The sequence below is a fragment of the Gobio gobio genome (genome assembly GCF_949357685.1).
Source record: "Gobio gobio genome assembly, chromosome: 21".
NCBI classification, from domain to species: Eukaryota; Metazoa; Chordata; class Actinopteri; order Cypriniformes; family Gobionidae; genus Gobio; species Gobio gobio.
In genome coordinates this window covers 35,606,957-35,630,939 of record NC_137117.1, presented here as the reverse complement: position 1 = coordinate 35,630,939, position 23,983 = coordinate 35,606,957, and the positions used below count along the sequence as shown (strand labels likewise).

General features: G+C 38.9%; 2 protein-coding genes across 3 annotated transcripts in view; both read right to left on the bottom strand.

The window, feature by feature from the left end:
* Positions 1 to 302: 302 nt before the first annotated feature.
* Positions 303 to 14,039, bottom strand: LOC307117269 (aquaporin AQPAe.a; the record flags this gene model as incomplete). Its single annotated transcript, XM_079802060.1, has 7 exons — positions 303 to 518; positions 2,057 to 2,137; positions 2,536 to 2,700; positions 4,602 to 4,763; positions 7,060 to 7,254; positions 13,732 to 13,824; positions 14,013 to 14,039. The coding sequence occupies 7 exons, from the start codon at positions 14,037 to 14,039 to the stop codon at positions 303 to 305; spliced, it is 939 nt and encodes a 312-aa protein (XP_079658186.1).
* Positions 14,040 to 15,092: 1,053 nt separating this feature from the next.
* Positions 15,093 to 23,983, bottom strand: part of baz2a (bromodomain adjacent to zinc finger domain, 2A) — a 37,087-nt gene continuing 28,196 nt past the window's right edge. For both annotated transcript variants that reach the window (XM_079802280.1, XM_079802281.1), the window contains exons 22-30: positions 23,651 to 23,806; positions 23,403 to 23,563; positions 23,169 to 23,234; positions 22,600 to 22,886; positions 22,281 to 22,416; positions 20,626 to 20,772; positions 20,247 to 20,467; positions 19,229 to 19,372; positions 15,093 to 17,054 (exon numbers count right to left, since the gene is read on the bottom strand). In XM_079802280.1, the coding sequence (XP_079658406.1) occupies positions 16,895 to 17,054; positions 19,229 to 19,372; positions 20,247 to 20,467; positions 20,626 to 20,772; positions 22,281 to 22,416; positions 22,600 to 22,886; positions 23,169 to 23,234; positions 23,403 to 23,563; positions 23,651 to 23,806 (1,478 nt within the window). In that variant the 3' untranslated portion in view covers positions 15,093 to 16,894. The remainder of the gene's footprint in view (positions 17,055 to 19,228; positions 19,373 to 20,246; positions 20,468 to 20,625; positions 20,773 to 22,280; positions 22,417 to 22,599; positions 22,887 to 23,168; positions 23,235 to 23,402; positions 23,564 to 23,650; positions 23,807 to 23,983) is intronic.

Sequence of the window (23,983 nt, the reverse complement as noted above, 5' to 3'; positions counted from 1 at the left end):
AAACATTTTCATTGACTATTTACAGATTTGTATGGAAATATGTGGTATAATATATATATATATAATAAATGTTCCACTTGACCGGCCTCATTTGTGAAACACGAGCAGGACAAACGTCTATGTAAATGATTCTTAAATCTGTTCTTAATAACTTGCATGCCGCAATTTATGTAAGAATGGTTATGAAGAAATGACACAATATTTGCTCTGGTCATGTTTCATGAATAACACCCATCGATTGGTTGTTTATGACATTGAATAAATATAAAAAAAACTGAATTCTCAATCAGTTGAATCTGAGCTTAGCTGTGCTCCAGTTTGTTGCTTTGTTTGTTTCTCATGGCGCTCTGTGTGACGGTGGACAGGGACGATCGAGACACGCTGGCCGTCTCCACAATCTCAATGTCCTTACAGGTCAAACAAGCCACCAGCTTCTGTCTGGACGCGCTGGGGGCAAAAATAAACTCATGGGATACTCCAGCCAGGACTGCACCTAATATTGGCCCGATCCAGTAGACCTGAACACAAGAGAAATCAGATCAACCGCATTAAAGGCACAGTATGTAAGTTGTTGTCTTCACCTCTACAGCCGGTGGAAAAGAATCCGACGCGACTCGGGCAGAAATCTTATTCATGGATGAGCTGATGTATTAAAGATTTATTAACGTTACTGTATTTGAAGCAGGGTGGGGCTGAAAGCTGTTGGAGCGGAACGAGGCCGCTGGAGCGATTGCTAATAAGAGACTCATGCGTATGTGAGGTAACGCAGAGCTGTTTTATAATGTTAGATACATCTGAGTGTGTTGAAAGTTATGTTATAATGCTACTCTGTGTGTTCACTCGACGGCTACTATGAGACACTTGTTCACACTGCAGTAAACAACAGCAGGGGAAACGTCTATAGAATTACACGGGAGACAAATATTGCTTTTACGTTACCACTAGCTCCAAAAGCAAATCTTTATATCTTTTTTTTTTTGGTAATTTAATGCTGGTGTGATATATCCCAAATTATATAGTCATGGATTTATTTTAAAGGGGTGGTTGATTGCCCCTTTTTACAATATGTAAAATAGGTCTCTGATGTCCCCAGAGTGTGTATGTGAAGTTTTAGCTCAAAATACCCCACAGATAATTTTTTATAGCATGTTAAAATTGTCACTTTTTGAGGGTGAGCAAAAACATGCCGCTTTTGTGTGTCCCTTTAAATGCAAATGAGCTACTGCTCATGGGGCGGGGCTTCGAGAGCTGGTGTTAGCAGCTCTGATTACCTCATGCATACAGGCAATGAAACTGTTCAGCCTTTTATGTTCAAACCAGAGTCGGATAATGATGGAGAGACTCAAGAAGAAGTGACAACATGTAGAATGAGACAAGATGGTTAGTTGATGAATTAATAGAGCTGATGTGGAGTTCACTCCATCTTCAAGTCATTGATTAGCATATTCTGTCATGATAATCTCACCCTCTTTGTTGTGTGTTCCCAATTTTATCGGGGAAGTCGTGGCCTAATGGTTAGAGAGTCTGACTTGTAACCCGGCAGGAATTGTCGGTGGGGGGAGTGAATAACCAGCGCCCTGTTCCACCCTAAATACCACGACTGAGGTGAGACCCTTGAGCAAGGCACCAACTGCTCCCCGGGCGCCGCAGCAATATGGCTGCCCACTGCTCTCGATGTGTGTGTGTGTTCACTAATGTGTGTGTGCACTTGGATGGGTTAAATGCAGAGCACAAATTCCAAGTATGGGTCACCATACTTGGCCACACGTCACTTCACTTATGTACATTTCAGGGTTAGTGATGTCACTAACCCGGGAGGAAGCTTGTGTAGTCCCTACAAGCCGTTTGTTGTAGTCCTTAAAAAGGACGATTTCTTTAAAAGAAAATATCTCCCTTTGCTTTGAGCGTCGCAACTTTGCAGATGTTGTTTATGCTCAAATTGCAACATTACACACTAACTAAAGTTAAAAAGGTGAAATCATAATCAACCACCCCTTCAAAAAACTAATACTAGTACTAATTAGTGCTAACTAATCAACAGAGCTGTTTAACTTACCCAGTGGTGTTCCCAATATCCAAGTATTATAGCAGGACCAAGGGAGCGGGCTGGATTCAAGCTGGCACCAGAAAATCTCCCCTAAATCACACACATGCATAATTAAAAAATAATAATTAATATGTATATTTACAAGAATACATGCAGAGGGAGGACAGAACAATGGGATCATTATTCATTAAAAAAAAAAAACTATTTGAATATATTTTAAAGTGTAATTTATTCCAGTGATCAAAGCTGAATTTTCAGCATCATTCATTGGTTTGATCACATAATATGCTGATTTGATGCTCAAGAAACATGACTATTATCAATGTTGAATACAGTATTTTTGATACATACTTGTCAGGATTCTTTGTTGAATAGAGACTTCAAAATAACAGCATTTATTTGAAATAGAAATCATTATAAATGTCTTTACTGTCAAATTTGATAAATTTTGATCAAGTTCTTGTTGAATAAGTGTATTCATTTCTTACAGCGATAAAGATTGCAGTGGTTACAGCAAACCCAATGGCTAAGTTTCCAGGTTCATTTACGTCTCTCCTGCGTTGATCTTCCACAGAAAATACGGTGAACCCAAGGACAAACGTGGCAAGCATCTCCATCATGAGAGCTTGACCTGCGTTCATTTCCACTGGGACCTTCAGAGAAGGAAATGTGAAGGAAGTTTTAGATTTGTTTGGTTAATTGGCTTTAACATTGAGTGTCATGTTGCATCTCTATGAACTAGAATGTAAGAGCAAAACATCTTTAAACAGCTCAATTCTAAACACAGCTCTTACAATAAAGAAATGTATTCAAGTGTGCTATCAGTAAGGTTCTTTTTAACTAAAAATAATACACTTTTGCTCTACTTTTTATGTACTTCTCAGAAATATACTTAAAATTAAACAGGCACATGGTCCAAAAGGGTTGTACCTAGTCTCCTAATGAGTCAAGGGTGTGTTTTGGGCGTAACGTGCAATAAACCAATCAGAGTCTCATCTCCCATTCCCTTTAAAGGCCAGTTGCGCTCGCAACATGGCGGATTCGCTATTTACACGGCGGAATTTGTGAGAGGAAAGACCTTTTTATTTTTAATATTTAAACATGTTGTGTGTGCTAATACAACCTTATTGTAAAGTGTTACCCTATAAATATATCTATTCCTTCATTTGTAGGATAGTTGCAGTACAAACGAAAAACTTAGTTGTAAACTAATTGTGTATACTCAAAGTTTACTACTTATAGTACTACTTATAGTAGTATTTTATTATACAATAAAAAGTGGACCAATTTAGTCATCAGTATTGAAATATTACACTTACAAGTTTACTACTAGTACATTGATATTAGTATACTTACTGCATAAATTATACTTAAAAATATACTTTAACTTTTCTTAAAATGAACTTATTTTTATTTTAGTATCAATTTGTTAAAGTGCTCTCTTACAGAAGTTATTTTTAAATAACATGTAGTAACATGTAGACCTCTTCATGTTATTATATGAGAGATTCCTTTCTATTCAAAATAGGTTTGGTCCTGCAACAACATACTTGTTTAACAAAGTTGTAACTCATTCCCTACCTAACCATTAACCCTGAAAAACCAGGTATGAAACAATAGTCAGAAAAAAAAATATTGAAATTTTTAAATTGAACATTTAGACAAAACATTTAAAAATTCTAAAATATAAAAACATTTGCATATGTGTTTTTTTGTTTTGTATCATATTTCATACATCAGGCTTTTATGGCTCAGTATGATATATATTTAGAGGTTATGAAGCTCATACTCAATGAGCAAAAAAAAAAAACTCATTATTCAAAATACTCAATATAGGCCAAAACTGAGAAAAATATGCAATTTGCTGCAGTTTCTGATATTTATATGAAAAGTAAGATGAAATTCTGATAGCTTGTAATGTAAATCAAGGAGATCTTTATAACAACAGATACTTATCAGTCACTTCAATAGTATGTCTTATTAAGATGATATTTAAATGCTTAGTATGATCAAAGCTCTGTAGTTTTTATAGTGGGGGCAAAACATATAATGCAATGCAACACAATGATGATTGAGAGATGATAAAATAAACATTCCTCAAAAGCCTGATGGATCATATTTGATACATGTTAGCATGAATTTTCTAAAACAAAATATGTTTGTATAATCAAGTAAACCTAAGTTGCTTGATTACAGTAAGTGTTCGTCTTGAATATTAATTATAATATTGAATGTATTCTTATGTTTACTTTATAAAAATCTGTCATAAGATTACACAGCTATAACATGTATCACGATCTAAAGGTGGGTGTTTTTACAATTATATTAAAAGGCCTTTTACTTTCAAACAAAATACAACAACAGGCCTTCGAAACTCATGTACCAAATATGATACAGTATAGGGTAAACCAGCCCTGAAAACTAATGGGAGATTTTAGGTTGATAAATAAAAGCCTAACCCTAAAATCTGACTGGTGGATGTGAGTTGTTCCAGGACCAACAGGTACAGTTTGCTGGTCTGAACATGTCCTGTGTTTGGTGAAAAACTCTGAACCTTGTTGATGTAGTTCTGTGCGGTGGACTTCAGGGGCAGCGCCAGGTACATTAGGCCAGTGGCGAGGATCCCCCCCAAACACTGGGCCACCAGATAAACCAGCGCCCTGAACACATCCACCTTACGCGTGGCCAAGAGCGCCACAGTCACCGCAGGATTCACCTAAAACACAAAACACTCTTACTTACACTGACACTAACTTATTACCAATTCTTACAGCCTTCTAGTTAAAGCAAACCGTCAGTGAAACAACATACACATTTATTATTTGTATCCAAAGTGACATTTAAAGTTACCAGGAAATCAAGAGTCTATGTTTGTATGGAATATTGCAATATTTATTATAAATGATTTATCCATGCACATCTTTTTTTAATTAATGAGCCCTCATAATCTTTTATCAATGTAACTTCCCCTCCTTCTTGCAGCAACATCTCTTCTCTGATGATGATTTACTGGCGTGAGGGCGGGGCAATAACCTGTCACTCACATGAGATCCACCAATAGCAAACCACAACCATCCAATCAATTCCCCATGGACAAAATGAAGCCCCGCCCTACATTTGTTCTTGTTTGAGCTTTTTCACTCGGCTATACAGTATGTCACAATAGGGAAGAAAAGATGATTGCAACTTCCGTTTAATGTTGACTGTAAGGTTTTATTATAGGGCTTTGTGGCAAAGGCTTTATATATAGGAAGACGGCACTGATTAGACGGCGTGATTACTTATTAATGGGAGAAAGTGCAACTCCCAATATGGTGAATAAGCCCCGCCTTCTAAATGGAAGAGCCAATCGTTGATTAGTAAAGTCATCGTGTCACTGCAGCCATAGATATACATAATAAAGGCTAGATGTCCGGCGGCCATCTTGTCACAGGCAGGGCTCTGTGGTACCTGATGTAAGGCGAGTGATCTGCATGAACACAAATACTCTTATCCTACTGAAATCTTGACAGATTTACAAATGGTTTGGTTTCTTACAAACGTTATTAACGTGGCTATAATCAGGGCTCTCAAGTCTCACGCATTGGGCATGAGACACATGCATTTCAACCCGTTCACACGCCATACTTTGTTTTTCTCACGCAGAGAAATTTCCAGGATAATGCCCACCAAGTTGCGCTTGTAGGAATCAAATGAGTTCCACATATAGTTCAGAAGGCCCTGCCACGTACCAGCCAATCAAAATAAAAAATATAGCAACCGAGCAGCCAATCAGAAAATAGCATTGCTGTATCCGGGTAAGATTTAGATATTCTCGCCACAACAACGTCTACATTCTGCCACCTACTGGTGGTTTAGTTTAATGTTTTCTTTCCAACATTTCTTATTTGTATATTCAAAAATATTTTAAACAATCTTATAACATTTTTCATTGTAAATTATTTAATTTAATTGGGAACAGCCCTACAGTGTCTTATTCTAATTTAATTTATAGATCAAATTTAAGAATATAAAATGAAAGCTGAAGCATAGCCTATATTTAATAAGATTATGGGAAAATGCCCTTCATAAAAGGTAAAAATATCAAAGATATGCAGATTTAAATATCTCAAAGCTGATTGAACACTGGTGAGACTATTGCTTCAGAATAAATTATATTTACAACACAGTAAATATATATATATATATATTCCAAATTATTATGATTATTAATTTGCCTCTTCCCTGACATCTTTGAAATAGTGAAATGCAAGAATTAATACTATGCACACACACAGAAATGTTGAATTAAATAAAAAAATATATTATTATTTATTTATTTATACAAATTAGTGTCATTTTTCAGATCAGAACCTCGTCCCCACCCAAACCCCTGCTGCCGTCGCCACAATCTCACTCTGAACTCAGTTCAATAAGTATGCAGTGTCATAACAACATCTCTGACGTTTATAACAAACCAAACAGTTTGAAAATCGGTAGAAAATTGAGCAAGTTATGGTTATTTAAAAAGTGCAAGCACCCATGAAAACAATGTTACGAGTGAGCGAGCTGCCTGTGACAAGATGGCCGCCAGTTGCGGACGTCGGCCTCCATTGGCCAGCAGCGCGGACGAGACATCTAGCCTTTATTATGTATATCTATGACTGCAGCTGCCTCCGGTTGCCATAGAAACAGTCAGTGTTCTGAGACGTGTGTTTAGGACTGCTCATGCGCATTAGCTTCGTCCAGGCTGAGAAATGCAGTTTTTGTCACGATTCAAGCGTTTAGAAACACTATTTATGAGACAGTTGTTGTCAGATTTCATTGGTGATTTCAAATATGAAATTTAATCGCTGGCAAACAGTTTTGGAGAATTTGATGTTCCCCCATTCAAAGAGATAGGAGCTGCACTTGCCTGCCCGAGAGGCGTTTCAAAGATGGCCGCCGAGTGAAATGACTCGTCTTAAAGGGACTTTGTTAGTGTTTTCTCGGAACACCACGAGAACAAATAAATAAATAAATCAGTTATTTACCTGAGCCCCGCTGATTTCACCAAAGCAATATCCCAGAACCACAGTTGCCATACCAGCAGCCAGTGCGGGGTAGATGGGCCCTGGGGAGGCCCCGTCCGGCCCTGGCACTAAAGAGCCCAACACCGCACAGACAAAGACCAGGGAACCAAGAATCTCTGCCAGAATCCCCTGCCAAAACTGACGGCTCCTCAGCTCCTGGTGTGATTCAAACGGTGAAAATAAAACTAGTAACTGACATTAAACCTGTGATGAACTGAAACACTATCAATAACCAGCAAATCATTTACACTCATTTATATATAACAAGTTTTTTTTTAAACAAAATATTACAAAATAAGATGACTAATTTACATGATCAAAACGTCCACAAAGCAAAATACAACCTTTTAAGTTAAAATTACAGCAAACCTTGAAATGTAATGACAATATATTGATGATATAAAAGTGTAGCTAAATGCAAAACATAATAGAGACAGCGAACAGTTTTAGCTAAAGAAAACGACTGAAGGAAATGAGACACTAATGAAATAAATAAAGACAGGAAATAAAGAAGTAAAAAAAGTTTTTTTATAGTCTCATCATATTTTAAGGATTTTATAATTATATATATATATAAAGTAATAAAATTTACATTTTGTGACCATACAAGCAGTCAAAAAGTATTTTTAGTGTCACCATACATAGTAAAATATGGAAAGACATTGAACTAAAATCAACTGAGCCAATAGAAACATTTTTAGCTTGTATTTCCTCATAAATGCACCCTAAAACCGAATCTTTTACACAAACTGAATCCACGTCAAATTGGACGCCAATTGAAATGAATCTCCAGCAACCAATCAATGTGTTTTATTTGTCCTTACCTCTTTTATTGCCATTCCAGGTCTGATCTTTTACAATCCGTCAGTCAGTGGGTCAGTGTGTGTGTCTGTCCTGATGCCAGTGTGTGTTTGAGGGCACGGGCGGCAATGGAAGGGTGTCTTCTGTCAGAAAGAGGCTAATTAATTCCAGTGGAGGAGACTACAGGAGGCCCGGGCACAATGGGATCACCCCTCCCTTTCTCCCGCTAAATGCCTAGCAGTGCTGACAAACCTCCACAGCTGCTCAGCATGCATCAAAAACATCAACTTCAATTGGGAACACGAAGCTTTAATTCTGTGTAGCAACAACCCTGGGCAGCATCGGCGAGATGCAACAGGTCGCTTGTATTCACCTGCTCTAGGTTGAAAGAGAGCAACTTTAACCACTAGTGCATGCAGTGAGGGGGTTTGAGCGTTGGCCAATAAGACACACTGAGGTGTTTTATCATTATCTGTCATTGTTGGGTTCGGGTGAATAAACAAGTGAAAGTGAACACATATATTATCCACCGTTTCTCTCCTTTCATCGTCCTACTTGTGAAGTCCTGTGATCATTTCCATGGCGACAGCCGGATTCAGTTGCCATGACACCTATTATGATGCCGCAGTGCTCGGCTCTATAAAGTGGCCTGTTTTAGATGAGCTAAACACGCAATCGGGACCTTTAAATAGGTTCAATTTAGACTCATTCAAACTGGATAAGACTGATACAGCTTCACTGAAATGTGCCTCATTTCCAGCATCATATAGCAGACACACAAGAAACATTTCATTAAATATGACTAATCGATATCCCTTTTGCAAAGCATGCTGGGAACTACAGAACCACTGCCCAGTTTGTTCGTTTCACTCAGCAATGTTAGGTTGACTGAACACACACTTATTAAGTAAAGCTGACAATACTCATGTTTAGTAGAAAAACTCAGTAAATTTAAGTACATTTCGTTTTTTTAAGTCATGTGAACAAGGATGATTTGAGTGCAACTAACAACAGTGACAGTTAAAAAAAATTTGAGTGTGTGCCTAATGATGATGATGATATAACGCTTTTTAATAAATTAAGGTAAAACAATACACATAATGAATTAAATATGTATTAAATTACAATGAAGTTTTTTGTGTATTCTTAAATGGAGAAAATAGAGATATTTGTGCTTTTTCCGCTCAGTAAAGCACATTCCACAAACTATGCAATCCTACTGTACCTTTACTAGCGATATAAAAATATAGAACATTTATTCACCAGGCCAATCCACAAAAAACTGATTAACGTAAACTGTAACTGACTGCCATGAAACTTTGAACGGCGGGCACTGACGGCGGGCACTGACGTCACTGCCATTACACGAAATCCGAAATCGCCCCCTATACCCTTAAATATGGCATTATTTGAGGGGGCAGCCATTTGTAGTGGTGTCCGAAACCATAGTGGACGTATTGAGTGCACTCATTTAATCCAACATTGCACCGCAATAACGAGTGTACAGAAGATGTACACACAACGGCTGTCCAATTTAAAATCAGGATATGGCGTCACACCGGAGGACATGGTTTTCAGTGACAAAATGTATCAAGTTCCTACGCTTTTAGAAATATATGGATGAAAACAATGATTATTATTTACTAAAATAGACACTTGTAAAAAAGCCTGAGGTTTTTATTAACATTTGTATGCTTTTTTTTATTTTTTATAAAATATGTAATTTATTTAAATAGGACAATTTTGAGATTTCGGCTAAAAAAAAAAACAATTCTAAAGACAAAGACAAAGCAGTTTTTATATCAACAGCTCCATGTAAGACAAAGAAATGTTTAACCTTTTCCTGCATTTTAAATGATGACAATACTAATTATATTCATTTTTATTTTGTGTGACATCAACAACCCTATTGTGAAGGCTCATTTCATTATGGGTGTTGTAGCGCTGTGCTGTAATTTATTCTCAAGGACGTACCGTGTCTATTAATGGGTAAAGCTACAGAACATCTTCAGCTAGTCAGCTTGAGATCCTTTCCATCTAAACTGGTTTAGCTAAAGTAGTGAATGTTTTATGAGCAGTATGATAACCATATTCATCCACAGTCACGCAGAGCCAAAGCACAACCAAAACAATTTTTTTTCTTCAAAATGTTTGCAGTTTTGTTTTTTAACGCTACCGGACCAAAAGTTACTGTGTTAGTCAGTATCACTTTAGTTTAGGGTCCAATTCTCACTGTTAACTAGTTGCTTATTAGCATGCATATTACTATTGGATAGCACATATTAATCATCATCATATTCTACATCCCTTAATCCTACCCAATACATCAACTTAACAACTACTTTAATAACTAATAAGCAGTAATTAGGAGTTTATTGAAGCAAAAGTTATAATTAAGAGAATAAGTTGGAGGAGATGTGCCTAATTCTCTGAAATATGACCTTGACAGGTTTTCTGAGACCCACCCAAGGTCAGTGATCAAGTGTGGCAGCATCTCAACACACTTCTGGGGCAGTGCTCTATATTTGAATATGGTTGGCTTGCAGGTCAGAGTGAAAGTTCAACTTCTCAGACTAGATCAAGGTCAACACTGACTTGGAGAGGTCAGGGGAGCAGAGTGTGTGTGTGTGTGTTCGTCCCACCTCTAATCCACTTCGTGCTGGTGGTTTGTGGCGCTGTGATCCCCTCTTTTGTGATCCTAAACCTGCCGTGGGCCAGCGAGGGGAGGTCGACTTGACAGTGTAGAAACCTTTTTACTCCATTCTCCTCGCACAGAATGCTGACACCAACAGTACACACACACACACACACACACACACACACACACACACACACACACAGCAGCCGGAACCATGCAGAGTGCATCACACAGCATCAAACTGCCAGCTAAGGGTTACTAGAAAAGAGCAGGACAGAAATGGGTGGAACAGGGTTAGGAAAGGTAAAGTTAGAACAAGACGACAAGACGACTCAACCCTTCTGCTGGGGGTTATACCAGTCCTTCGAAGAGATTTCTAGAGTGAGCTCAAAATATTTGGACACTTAAAAATGTCTTCATTTCATTAAACAACAAATCATCAAACTTGTCAACTGCGAACAAACAACCTTTTCATAGAGCTAATTACATTTTTCTAGGCCATTTGTCCAATAACTTAACCAGCTGGTGTCAGATGATTTGTAGTAGTTGTATGAAGTAAATTCTCCTCAAGATTAATTCATTTTTGATTTTTACTTTTATTGTTTATGCAATATGGATAAAAATGCTATTTTGTGTTATGACACTGATTATGAAAAATTCTATGGGTCCAAATGACAGAAAATTGCAAGAACTTAATTCTTAATTCTAAAAATGTTAAAGTATCTGTCTCTAAAATGTTGGTTTCTGGTTTTATGGGATTTGAAAATCAGACATGAAACGGAATTGTACATATCCGAGTGAAACAGCTTCTGGAACAAGAGGTTGGGGCTTGATTTTGTCCATGGGGAATTGATTGGACGTATAACATAAGTGACATATTAGCCTATTTTATTAAAATATTAATATCATGCTCATAACGAGATGAGTGATATAGTTGCATACAGATGTTTTTTTGCACGTTTCCCCTCTTCTTTTCCCACTTCTCCCACTCTCCCAACTGACATCACCTCAGGTCTCTTCCCTACTGGAAGCCCTGAGGTGACGTCAACCAACCCGCACCCATCCTTACTTTTTAGGACTGTGGCCCTGTCCCAAATGGAACACTTCATATGCACTTTCAGTCTTGTGGAATTACAGTGGCTACCGGGTGCGCATGTCCGTTATGTCAATGAGACAGTAGGGCGTCCCATTTGTCATTTTAGGTTTCAGAAAGGTGATCGTGTGCGCCCCATTTGCAGTCGATATGCGTCCTTGATGCACACTTTTGCCAGGCCCAAACTGAAGCGGGCGCCACAGCAGACCTCTTCCAAAGGGAGTCAAAGGGAAATGCAGACTCGTAGGAAGACCGCAAGTGTTTAGGGTGTCATTTGGGACAGAACCCTGCTCTCACTGAGAAGAGGTGTGTTTGACTTGAAGCAGCGCTGCGCTGATCGATCAGTAACATCAAAGTACCACGAGGGCGATTAGAGATATAAGCAGCACTGCTTAAATTCGAACACACCTCTTCTGAGTGAGAGTATGGCTCTGTCCCAAATGGCACCCTAAACACTTGCGGTCTTCCTACGAGTCCGCATTTTCCTGACGTAACGCCGCTTTGACTGTCGGGAAGAGGTCTGCTGCAACGCTCACTCCAGTTCGGGCCTGGCAAAAGTGCGCATCGAGGGCGCATATTGACCGCAAAGAGGGCAAGCAGGCACCCTTCTGAAACCTAAAATGACAAATGGGACACCCAACTGTCTCATGGGCTTAACGGACACGTGTACGCGGCAGCCATTGTAAGTCCACAAGACTGAAAGTGCATATTTATTTGTAGTGTAAAATGTGAATACTCATATATTTTCAGGGTCAGGACCAATGACAATAGACACTCACCTAAAGGATTATTAGGAGCACCATACTAATACTGTGTTTGTGTCTGCCTTCAGAACTGCCTTAATTCTACGTGGCATTGATTCCACAAGGTGCTGAAAGCATTCTTTAGAAATGTTGGCCCATATTGATAGGATAGCATCTTGCAGTTGATGGAGATTTGTGGGATGCACATCTAGGGCACGAAGCTCCCGTTCCACCACATCCCAAAGATGCTCTATTGGGTTGAGATCTGGTGACTGTGGGGGCCATTTTAGTACAGTGAACTCATTGTCATGTTCAAGAAACCAATTTGAAATGATTTGAGCTTTGTGACATGGTGCATTATCCTGCTGGAAGTAGCCATCAGAGGATGGGGACATGGTGGTCATAAAGGGATGGACATGGTCAGAAACAATGCTCAGGTAGGCCGTGGCATTTAAACGCACTAAGGGGCCTAAAGTGTGCCAAGAAAACATCCCCCATACCATAACAAGGCATGATGGATCCATGTTCTCATTCTGCCAAATTCTGACTCTACCATCTGAATGTCTCAACAGAAATCGAGACTCATCAGACCAGGCAACATTTTTCCAGTCTTCAACTGTCCAATTTTGGTGAGCTCGTGCAAATTGTAGCCTCTTTTTCCTATTTGTAGTGGAGATGAGTGGTACCCGGTGGGGTCTTCTGCTGTTGTAGCCCATCCGCCTCAAGGTTGTGTGTGTTGTGGCTTCACAAATGCTTTGCTGCATACCTCGGTTGTAACGAGTGGTTATTTCAGTCAAAGTTGCTCTTCTATCAGCTTGAATCAGTCGGCCCATTCTCCTCTGACCTCTAGCATCAACAAGGCATTTTCGCCCACAGGACTGCCGCATACTGGATGTTTTTCCCTTTTCACACCATTCTTTGTAAACCCTAGAAATGGTTGTGCGTGAAAATCCCAGTAACTGAGCAGACTGTGAAATACTCAGACTGGCCCGTCTGGCACCAACAATCATGCCACGCTCAAAATTGCTTAAATCACCTTTCTTTCCCATTCTGACATTCAGTTTGGAGTTCAGGAGATTGTCTTGACCAGGACCACATCCCTAAATGTATTGAAGCAACTGCCATGTGATTGGTTGATTAGATAATTGCATTAATGAGAAATTGAACAGGTGTTCCTAATAATCCTTTAGGTGAGTGTATTTAGGTCCTATACCAAGGTGGGCTAATTAGAAAGTGTACAGAAAGATACTTTTTTTTCAAATACAACAAATACAATAATACTCAAAAGAAAAATGACTGGATTCCAGAGACAGAAAGGGGCATCACCCAGGCCCAGCTGGGACAGACAGCAGCCTGACCTGCATCATGTGCTGCAGACACGCGCTCCGGGGATCTGTGCGACACAAAGCGTGCAGATACAGTCCAACCACCTGCTGCTCGAGCCTGTGATGCTGCACAACCAACACAACAACACAAGGGTTTCTATGCTACAGCCTCTCTGCTCCAAATAACGGAATAATACGGAACAGTCCTACTCTGCAGAGCCCAATTGTTGATGAACTTATTTTCATGATGTTAATCCTTTGGTAACTTTTATAAAATCCCCACTCCAAAATATTAAAAACAGAGATTTTCTTACCAACCTTTGGCTTGGTGGCTCTACCATTAGACCAATATTAACATACAGTCAATCGTGGATTCCAGTAGTAGTGCATGTCACAAAGTTGTCAGTGACTTTTATATATAGGTCACTGTAGAATACATTTGGAACTATGTTTGGTAGAAAAAATACAAACTATAATTAGGCTACTACATTTATCATTTGAACTCAGACCTTATTCAGAGCAGCGCCATGACAGATATGAAAGCGAGGCTTGGAAAGCTCCTAGATCACTTATTTTCTACAGCTAATGTTGTCTGGACATTTCTTGGAACTGCATTTTGTAGTGTTACGTTAGAAGAACAATCCAAACACATTAAATAACGGTAGCCTACAACCCACTGAAGAGATGTAGGCCTATGTCCCTCACAGCCTCGCTTTCATTCTCGCAAAAAAAAAAAAAAAAAAAAAAAAAAAATCAAAGATGGCGGCCGCGCTGCCTTGAATAAGGTCTTGTTCGTTCAAAACGCGGATTCGTTCATTCGTTTTTATTACAGTCATTTCAACATTTCCTTACATTTGGATGGTACCTGAAATTTTAGTAAAGACACTCAACAATTGGGTATATTGGCTGAAAGAAAAAAACGGACATAAAAGACAAATTGTGGTAATACAATATATTGCAAAATAATGTTAGCTATTACAGTATTTTTGTAGTTCAATAAACTATATAGTTATATATTTATTACTCTGATAGTAGATCGGGTACCAGAAAGTGGATTCATTCAAACCTCTGTTTTATTCAGTGGCCCAAACTGAGCAAACACATGCAATTTGGAGCAGTAGCCTACTGATATTTAGCCAAAAGGTAAGTAAATTATGATAGCTTGTAATGTAAATTTAAGAGATCTTTATAACTGTATAGCAGATACTTACATAAAATGCATATCAGTTGCCACTCTATATGTCCAAAATGTCTTATCAAGCCACAACTAAAAGGCCTTTTACTTGGCATGTAGAGGATTGTGTAACAACAGGGTTTATTTTTTTCAGTAGTTTTATTCATGTTGATTATTAGAAATGTGTGTATCAGGTACCAAATATGACAACAGACTTCATAAGGTTAACTTCTTAATATATAAAAGCAATATCAGACAAAGCAATCAAGGCAGTGCTGATGTTTAGAGTATTCTTGCTTGTGTGATAATGCTTAAATATATGAAACTTTATTACCGGTCACAATACAGTTAATAAACATATTAAGGAGACCAGATGCTCGTCTACTAGATGTGGTTTTATTTCCGCTTACAGTACATTCTACAGATGCACGCGTGTTACATTACCTTGAACAACATGGTCATTTTAATGTCGCCTCTTAAAAACGATATATTGGTCCTAAAAATATAGAAAGGAACAAATTTAAAGTCACAAAAACTGTACATTATTAAAAATCCACTAACACCACATTTGGTTGAATTTTCTAGTACTGTCTTCAGGTTTTCCATCTGTAAAAAAAAGAAGAAGAGAGAAGCAAATATGTCCCTTTTTGTATGATGAGGAACACAGAGCGAATGATGCGTTTCCTGCTGCGTACGGTGAGTTCAGTGTATGAATGAACATGAATAATGTGCTCTACTGCGCTCCTCTACTCAGTGCTGTACTATCCTGCTTTTGAATAATTAGGGGGGTGATGAAAACGCTCAGATTTTGCAAATCCTTATGGGTCCGTTAAACCACTAATGCAAGGCATTTTCATTTGAGAAAGAATGGTTACAATGTCCTTTTTGAGGGAGTTGGTCCAGGTTCAAACAATCACACGCACATCATTAAAACACATAAAACAGTCTAAACGTCTTGGGAAGCAAGCGTTTCAGCAAATCAGTATGTTCATGAAAACCAAGAGCAAACCGGATCCAGTCATACCGAAGAGACGGCGAAGATATTGTTCCAATGAAAATAAGCGGAGCTAAACAAACCTATACGGTCATAAGTACGTACATATCCTTTCCATATAAACCAATATCAATACAGTCTAAAGGTTTTTCCCCTCACAGACAATAGTCATACACCAAGCAAAAGCTTTGAAAATGGCTATCTAGCTAGCGGAGCTTAAAAATAAGAGTTAAAACCGGCCTTTTGTTGAAGCGGTTAAAATGATTCTGTTATACGCCAGATTTCATCATGAACACTGATTTTCTGGGTTTAGGGGGCATGACAGAAAAAAGACCTTAGTAAAAGATGGCAAACCTCCAGTTCGTAAGACCAATATTCTACAAGCAAAAGACGTGATGAGTTACACGTGATATAGTATGTTTACTGGCCATTTCATGAGTCACCTATACATCTCTCTACGACATGTCTGTACAGATTCACTACAGTCTATTGCTATTAAATAATCCCAACTATTTTTTTTTCTGTCTTTAAGTGTATATATAGTATATAATAAAAAATATACTGAGGAAATTGCGTCTAGTCTCGAAAGCACGTTACGTTACATTTTCAATCAAGGGGACACGCGTGGTCCACGAGCAGTACGTTATGGAGCAGAAGGCGTCAAGTAAATGTTCGAACGTCCTGATAGAGGTGTGTCTCTGACACGTGACATCAAGTGTGACCCAATCAAGTCCTGTAGAAGTACTTCTACCCCAGAGGAGTGACGGATGAAACTGAATAAAGAGGAGACGTTTGTACGCCGTAATACCAGGTGATAAAGAAATGTTTGAACCTTATTCAAGGTGGGTGTGGGGGGGGCAAAAACAGATACTTGTAAAACAAACAGAACAAATTTATACATATATCTACATGTGTATGCATACATAGGACTGGAGGGCTCTCCAGAAAGAGTTTTTAGTAGTAATGAGCCTCGATCAAAGGGGCGTGGCATTCCAATGCTTCCTCCCATGCAGCAGAGGGCGGCGTCTCTATTTGTCCTTGTTCTCGTAAAACTCCGCCCAGCGGCTCTCGAAGAAGCGCCGCATGGAGTGGCCGGCCTTGCCCACCTCCGACGTGTCCTCGTTGAAGAGTTCGCAGTTGTTGAAAACCAGCTGAGCGTCGGCAGCAAACTCCTCACAGCTGCAGTACCTGAGACAGGTGGAAACATAGCTGGAAATTCATTTCCCGTTTCGGCCAAAGGTTTGGAGGGCAGAAATGGTGATCTTTAACTAGTGTCTATTTCGGTCACAACATACATCAGTACACAATTGTTAAAGCCAATTACTGTTAAACTGGACATTTAAGAACTGATCAATTATTGAGGACAAGTTAGAATATTAGTTCACAAATTAATGTGAACAAATGGTCAGTTGCAGGGCTCGACATTAAGCTTGTTCACGTGCTCGTCCTTCAGACAAGTAAATCTGTCATTCACTTGTCCGAGTAAAAAAAAAAATGTGCTTGTAAATAAAATTTATTCTGAAGCAATATTCTCACCAATGTTCAATCAGTTTTGACATATTTAAATCTGCATATTTGTGATAGTTTTACCTTTTATAAATGGCATTTTCCACCTAATATTCTTAAATTTGATCAATAAATTAAATTAGAAGACGACACTGGCTGTTACCTGTCAAATCAAATAATTTACACTAAAAACATTACAACTGCATTAAATAATGTTATGAGATTGTTTTAAAAAAAAATTGAATATACAAATAAGAAAAGTTGTAAAGAATGTTTAAACATGAAACTAAAACGCCAGTAGGTGGCGGCAGCTGACCGTCGGAATGAGTGAGTCATTGAGTCGAATCGTTCAAACGGCTGATTCATTCAAGAATGAGGCTGTCGTTTACGAACAGGTCACTGAATCTTTGATTCAACCGATTAATTCAAACGCTGAATCATTCACTAACACGCTGTTGCGGTGACACGCGTTCTGCTGTGATCTTTGTTTGGAACTATTTTCTCTGCCGAAATAGAACAAAAACACTCAATATTGCATCTAAAATGTAAGTGACTTAATGTTAATAATTGTTTATGGAAACGTCATATTAAAACAGTCGTGATGTTATTCAGGAAAACAGCACTCTTGGTAATGTGATGTCGCAACTGTATCATATATTATAAATATAAATAAACTCCACATTTCTACATTTTTACGTCAGTATGTTAACTGAATTTCTCTGTGTGAGCTGTGCACATTTTTCTCGATTTCTCCTCGAGAGGCTGCACGAGCATTATAGTTACCGTCAGTTTGTTATACATTATATATTATCCACTATCGATCTTTACTTACACTAATGAATGCAGAATCATTCTTGCATTTTGGTGATTCCCTAGTTATTTTTTGTTAATGACGTTTTATCAGGCTACTTGTCCGTCGGGTAAAAGTAAAATTCTCTTTCACTTGCCCCTTAAAAGAAATTCACTTGTCCCGGATAAGTGGACAAGCGTTAATGTCGAGCCCTGAGATGGCCCAGTCTGCTGTGATTGGTCCAATATAAAAAAGTCAATAAAACAGCATAAATAAATGCAATCAAACAAATAAATAGAATTACACAAACGCTCAAATTGATTGTTTTTTATATCTAAAGACCACTTCTGTGTTCACCTCGTGACTCAACACTATAGTGTTAATTTCGTTAACAAAAATGACGAAAAATGTACGTTGACGACTTTTTTTTCCATGACTAAGACGAGACGAAATGACACAAACGTCCTGAAACAATTACTGTGATATGAACATGCAATATCGCTGATGAAAAAAGATGAGACTAAAATGTAGTTTAAAAAATAAAACCTTGTTTTTGTCGGGGGAATTTTTTTTAAAATTCTTGCTGTAGTTTTAATAGAAAAACATTAAAGTAATGTGGAATTTCACTGCCTTAATTTTTAGAGAAGTTTCTTGTTTTTCCATTAGACCTATATGATAAATAGCCTATAATAAATCATCAAACTAGAAGAGGTAAAACAAACCATGAGTATGGGTCGACATTCTGTTGATTTGTGCTTAAAGGTGAAAGTGCAACAATTCTGATAAAAATACATTTCTGAAATAATATCGTTGTGATTATAATTGAGCAAAATAATCAGGATTATCAGTGCAGCATGATGAAAATGGGATCATTGACGGAAACTGCTCAGACATTTAGTCGACTAAAACTTGACTAAACAAAAACAGCCCAAGGTTGACTAAATATGATAAAAACTAAAAAGCATATTTGACAGGACTAAGACTGAGACTAAATAAAAAAAATAGCTGATGAAATGAACACAACTCAACATTGCTGTAATCTTGTGATTGGTAGATCCCCTCTTACCCTCCCTGCAGAAGTCTTTCCCTCATAGTGAGAAAGTCCATGGGGTTTTTGACGATGCGTCGGTAGCCAGGCACCTGGCGGGGGTTGACCGGCTCCAGAAAAGGCCAGGCGTCCGAGTGAGCCTCCATTTCCATCAGAATGATCCTACAGCACATCAAACAGCTCGCTAATTATTCCACGCAGCAAATTCATTTAGACACACCGAGATGAATATTCAGATCAACAGATGTTAAACATATATGAATGATATTTATAAATGATATATAGAAATAGGAAGAGTGCCACTTAAAAAACAATTATAAACTTATTAAACAAATGAAAAAAAGTTAACTTCTAAAATTCTTCAATAGACATTTGAAATGTTTATTTCATTGAATGTTAATGTTAAATGTATCCAATAATAAATAAAAATAGTAATATGAGTACCAAATGAATTTATAATAAATGCAACATTTTAAATGATACTCAAAAAGCATTTACAAATAGCTGTCCTTTATCTACTTGCCAATTGCGTTAAATTTCTATTCAAATGTTGCATTTAAAAATGAGTATTATGAGAACGTAATATTTGATGTATTTCAATGTTACATTTAACTAACATTTTAATTATTAAATCATTTTAAAGTGCCCCTATTATGCTATTTTAAAGGTTCCTAATTTTGTTTTGCAGTCTACTACAACAGGTTTACATCCATCCAAAATGAAAAATATATATATATATATATTTCTCAAAATATACATAGCACATCACCTCACTTCTCAAAGGTGTTTGATAAAAGGATTTGGTCTCTCTAAACCCCTCCTTTCGGAGAGCCCACTCTTTTCTGATTGGTCAGATGGCCCAGTCTGTTGTGATTGGTCTACTCTGCTCTGATTGGTCAGATGGTCAAGTGATGTGACAAGTCGTTTCAGGAAGTTCAGAATCGATTCTTTCTTTTGAGAGACAATACATTTAAAGTGTCCCTCCCTCCTGGTTGATATTATGAAAATATTATTTTCCACAGAACTGAAGACTCACTCGCAGTAGGTGAGGTCAGGCTGGTTTCGTGTGGTCATCCTCCTGCGCTTTGAAGGGGAGATGCTCGTCCCACTTGAGGAAGGTGGAGTTTCTTTTTGTCGTGTGGTCATGCCTCGTCTGTACCCATCATCCTCATCTGAACTATCTTCTGCAAGACGCCTTTTCCGCGGCTTTGATCGATGACGCGATGAACGCTGTGATCTCGGAGTGTCACCGTTTTCCTGCAAAAAAAGGGTCTCTCATAAACACAGGCAAAGACAAAAATATATACGAATCACACAACTTGTGCACATTTTTCAAGATTATAATATAAATCAGATGAATAGAAGAGAAGAAAAAACAAACAAACAGCAGCTGTGTATATTAAAAATGTACATACCTTGGAAACACAGGTGGGACAGAACCAATCGCCTTCTGGCACCTGCATGACCTTTGGCCTCAGGCAGAACATGTGACACCCACGATCACAGCCGTCACACAAGAGCAGGTACTCATCATCATCACCCTTACGGCACACCTGACACGTCTGTGGACACACAAGAACATCAGTTTAGAGAAAACACATTCAACAAGATTTACTCAACAGCCCTATTTGGATAGGACTAGTTGTCCCATTTAGAAAACTAGCCTCGTCCAAATAGGGCTAAACAAATACATTTATGGTTAGTGAACACAAACTGCATATGCGATAGCGGTTTCGCTAACCTAAGCTTCCACACTTGGTTCGATAACCTGGTCTGAAGCCGATTTGGATTGCTCCCAGGCCCCCCCGCTGGATTCAGATCTTTCGATGTAATGGCCAAAATAAGCTTGTGCAATTCACATATGAACGCGCCTGTTCAGCTGACAAAGTTTAAATGGCTAGCGCGCTTCCCATGATGTTTAGGCATGTACGGTCAGTAGGCAGAGAGTATACAGTCTTTTGTGGCTGCATTTTTGACTACCTCTGGACATGGTCGAAAGTGGACAAACTCAAAACGTTTTAGACCCCGTTTACCGGCTTAAAGGGTTAGTTCACCCAAAAATGAAAATTCTGTCATTAATTACTCACCCTCATGTCGTTGGACACCCGTAAGTCCTCCGTTCATATTCGGAACACAAATGGAGATATTTTAGTTGAAAGCTGATGGCTGAGAAAGGCTTCAATCAGGCCTCCATTGGCATTCAGTACATTGACACTTCCAAGATCCATGAAAGGCACTTAAAACGTCGTTACAAAGTCTATCTCACCACAGTGGCTCTACAATAATCTTACGATGCGACGACAATAGTTTTTGTGCGCAAAAAAAAAATCAAAATAACACCTTTATCCAACTTGTTCTCGACTTCCGTGTGTGCCTCCACGACGCATGCGCGAGAATATGACGCAGATCCGGCGTTCGGACATATGACCCAGAAGCGATTTGTTTACGAGCAGAGGAAGACGCGCGTGTCTAAGCTGTTGGATTCTACATTGATCGTGCTTTAGGTCTCGGCGTAGTGCTCAAAATGGGGCTTAAGTGTGTATTTCATCGATTCCCGAACACCGGCGCTACGTCATATTCTCGCGCATGCGTCGTGGAGGCACACACGGAAGTCGAGAACAAGTTGGATAAAGGTGTTATTTTGATTTTTTTTTGCGCACAAAAACTATTGTCGTCGCATTGTATGATTATTGTAGAGCCACTGTGGTGAGATAGACTTTGTAACGACGTTTTAAGTGCCTTTCATGGATCTTGGAAGTGTCAATGTACTGAATGCCAATGGAGGCCTGTGTGAAGCCTTTCTCAGCCATCAGCTTTCAACTAAAATATCTTCATTTGTGTTCCGAATATGAACGGAGGTCTTACGGGTGTCCAACGACATGAGGGTGAGTAATTAATGACAGAATTTTCATTTTTGGGTGAACTAACCCTTTAAGACACTGATATAGACCTAAATAAGTAATTTCTCGATTTTATGATATCTTTCAGGTATGTATATATAAAAAATGATATGCATCATATAATAACAACCATACAGGCTCTGAAGCTAAGCTTATGTGTGTGCTCTCACCACTTTGACGATGGATCTCTCCCATGCGATGGCTTTCTCCAGCTGCAGCAGACAGAGCGAGAGTTGAGACGCACTGCGGCAGCGGTCCAGGCCCTGCCGCCACATCCTCAACCTGGGTGTGATCTCACTTTCCAAGCTATAAAAGACAAGCAAACATGTTTGATATGCTCCAGAGCACATGTATATATGTTAAAGCAAAGATTGATTTTGATGAAGACTAAAAAATATGATTATAGGATAATAATTAAGTGCTATATGATGGTTAAAAGAAAATATCTCCAAAGCATCATCTTTCAAACAACCATCAAATCTGACTCACCTAACAGCATCTAACGGGACATCCTCTCCGCCAGGTGGAGGGGTGAGAGGTGCCAAGCGGACCACCTCTGCCAGATTCCACAGCGGCTCCTTCAAATAACGCCGCTCAACGTTCCGCTCAAGATTACTCAGTCGGAGAACAGCCATGTCCAAGGGGTTGCTGGGCACTCGGAGGAGGTCGGACCATTCCTTTTTAGTCTTGACCATCCAGTCGTCCTTAGGGTCAACCTCGTGCTCGTAATACTGCAGGTCCTCCCGCGTGGAGTCCGCCTCGGGAGGGGTATAGATCTGAAACAAATGTCCAGAGTTGTAAACTTTCATTTTGAATTTGTTTGCTTAGCTTTTCTTAATGCCATGACAGCTTCGAAGGCTTTTCTGATGTCGAAATCCAAGTTAAAACATAATAAAAATAAATAAATAACACTGACAATTTACTTTGAATGATTATGACACAACCTTATGAAATTGCTCAGTCCTCAAATGAAGTGTAATTCACTGAACAGTTTCCTCTACACTTTGGGATTAGCAGACTCTGAGCACTTGAGTGTGTGCGCTGCTGGTTGTCACTACCTGAAATTGAGAGCTTGATGATTCCTGACTAGCCTCAGTTTCACTCTCCGTGTTGGGAATGGCCACCTGGAAATAGAGATTGTGGACATATTGTGGTAAAGTGAGCGTGCTTGTGTGTTGTGAATGCAGTATAAACAAACAGCGCCACCCTTTGGTCACTATTGGAACAAAAGCTTAGAGTGCTGTGATTCTTTCAATGAAGGAAAACATTTCTTTTGAATCGGTTTCCTTTACCTTGAGCTGAAGGTCTGCACCAACTACCCTCTGCTCCAGGTCCTCCACCCACTGGAGAACATTGATGTCTAACTTCAGGACTCTCTCCTGCTCACTCCATGCCTGTTTAGACGCCTCGAGCAGGGCATCACCATCCTCCACAGTCTTCTGAAAGATGGGATCTGGGAAGAAACCAGCAAAAGAACGCACTAAACATGCTGCCATCAACCAAAGCCTGAATTCGCACTCTGCATGTTCCTGCTCCTCACCGGTCACGGGACGTCTGCAGACCTCAGCCAGATACTCCATGTGTTTAGTGAGATGTTTGTGGAGAACCCTCTCTCGAATGCCTCGTGGGTGGAGGGTGCTCAGAATGGCTGTCAGCTCCTCCGGTTCTTTGATCCACCACCAGCCCTTCACCATCTCTGTAGTAGAGAGAAAGACATTTAGGGGCCGTTTACTCGAAAATGTAAATGATTGGCCAAAACGCACAAGCGTTATGGAGGCCTGAAAATGCTATTTTTTAAAAACGATACCGATATGGTCTCCATGTAAACTACAAAAACGCATATTTGTGAAAATTGTGACTGCTCTATTTGTGA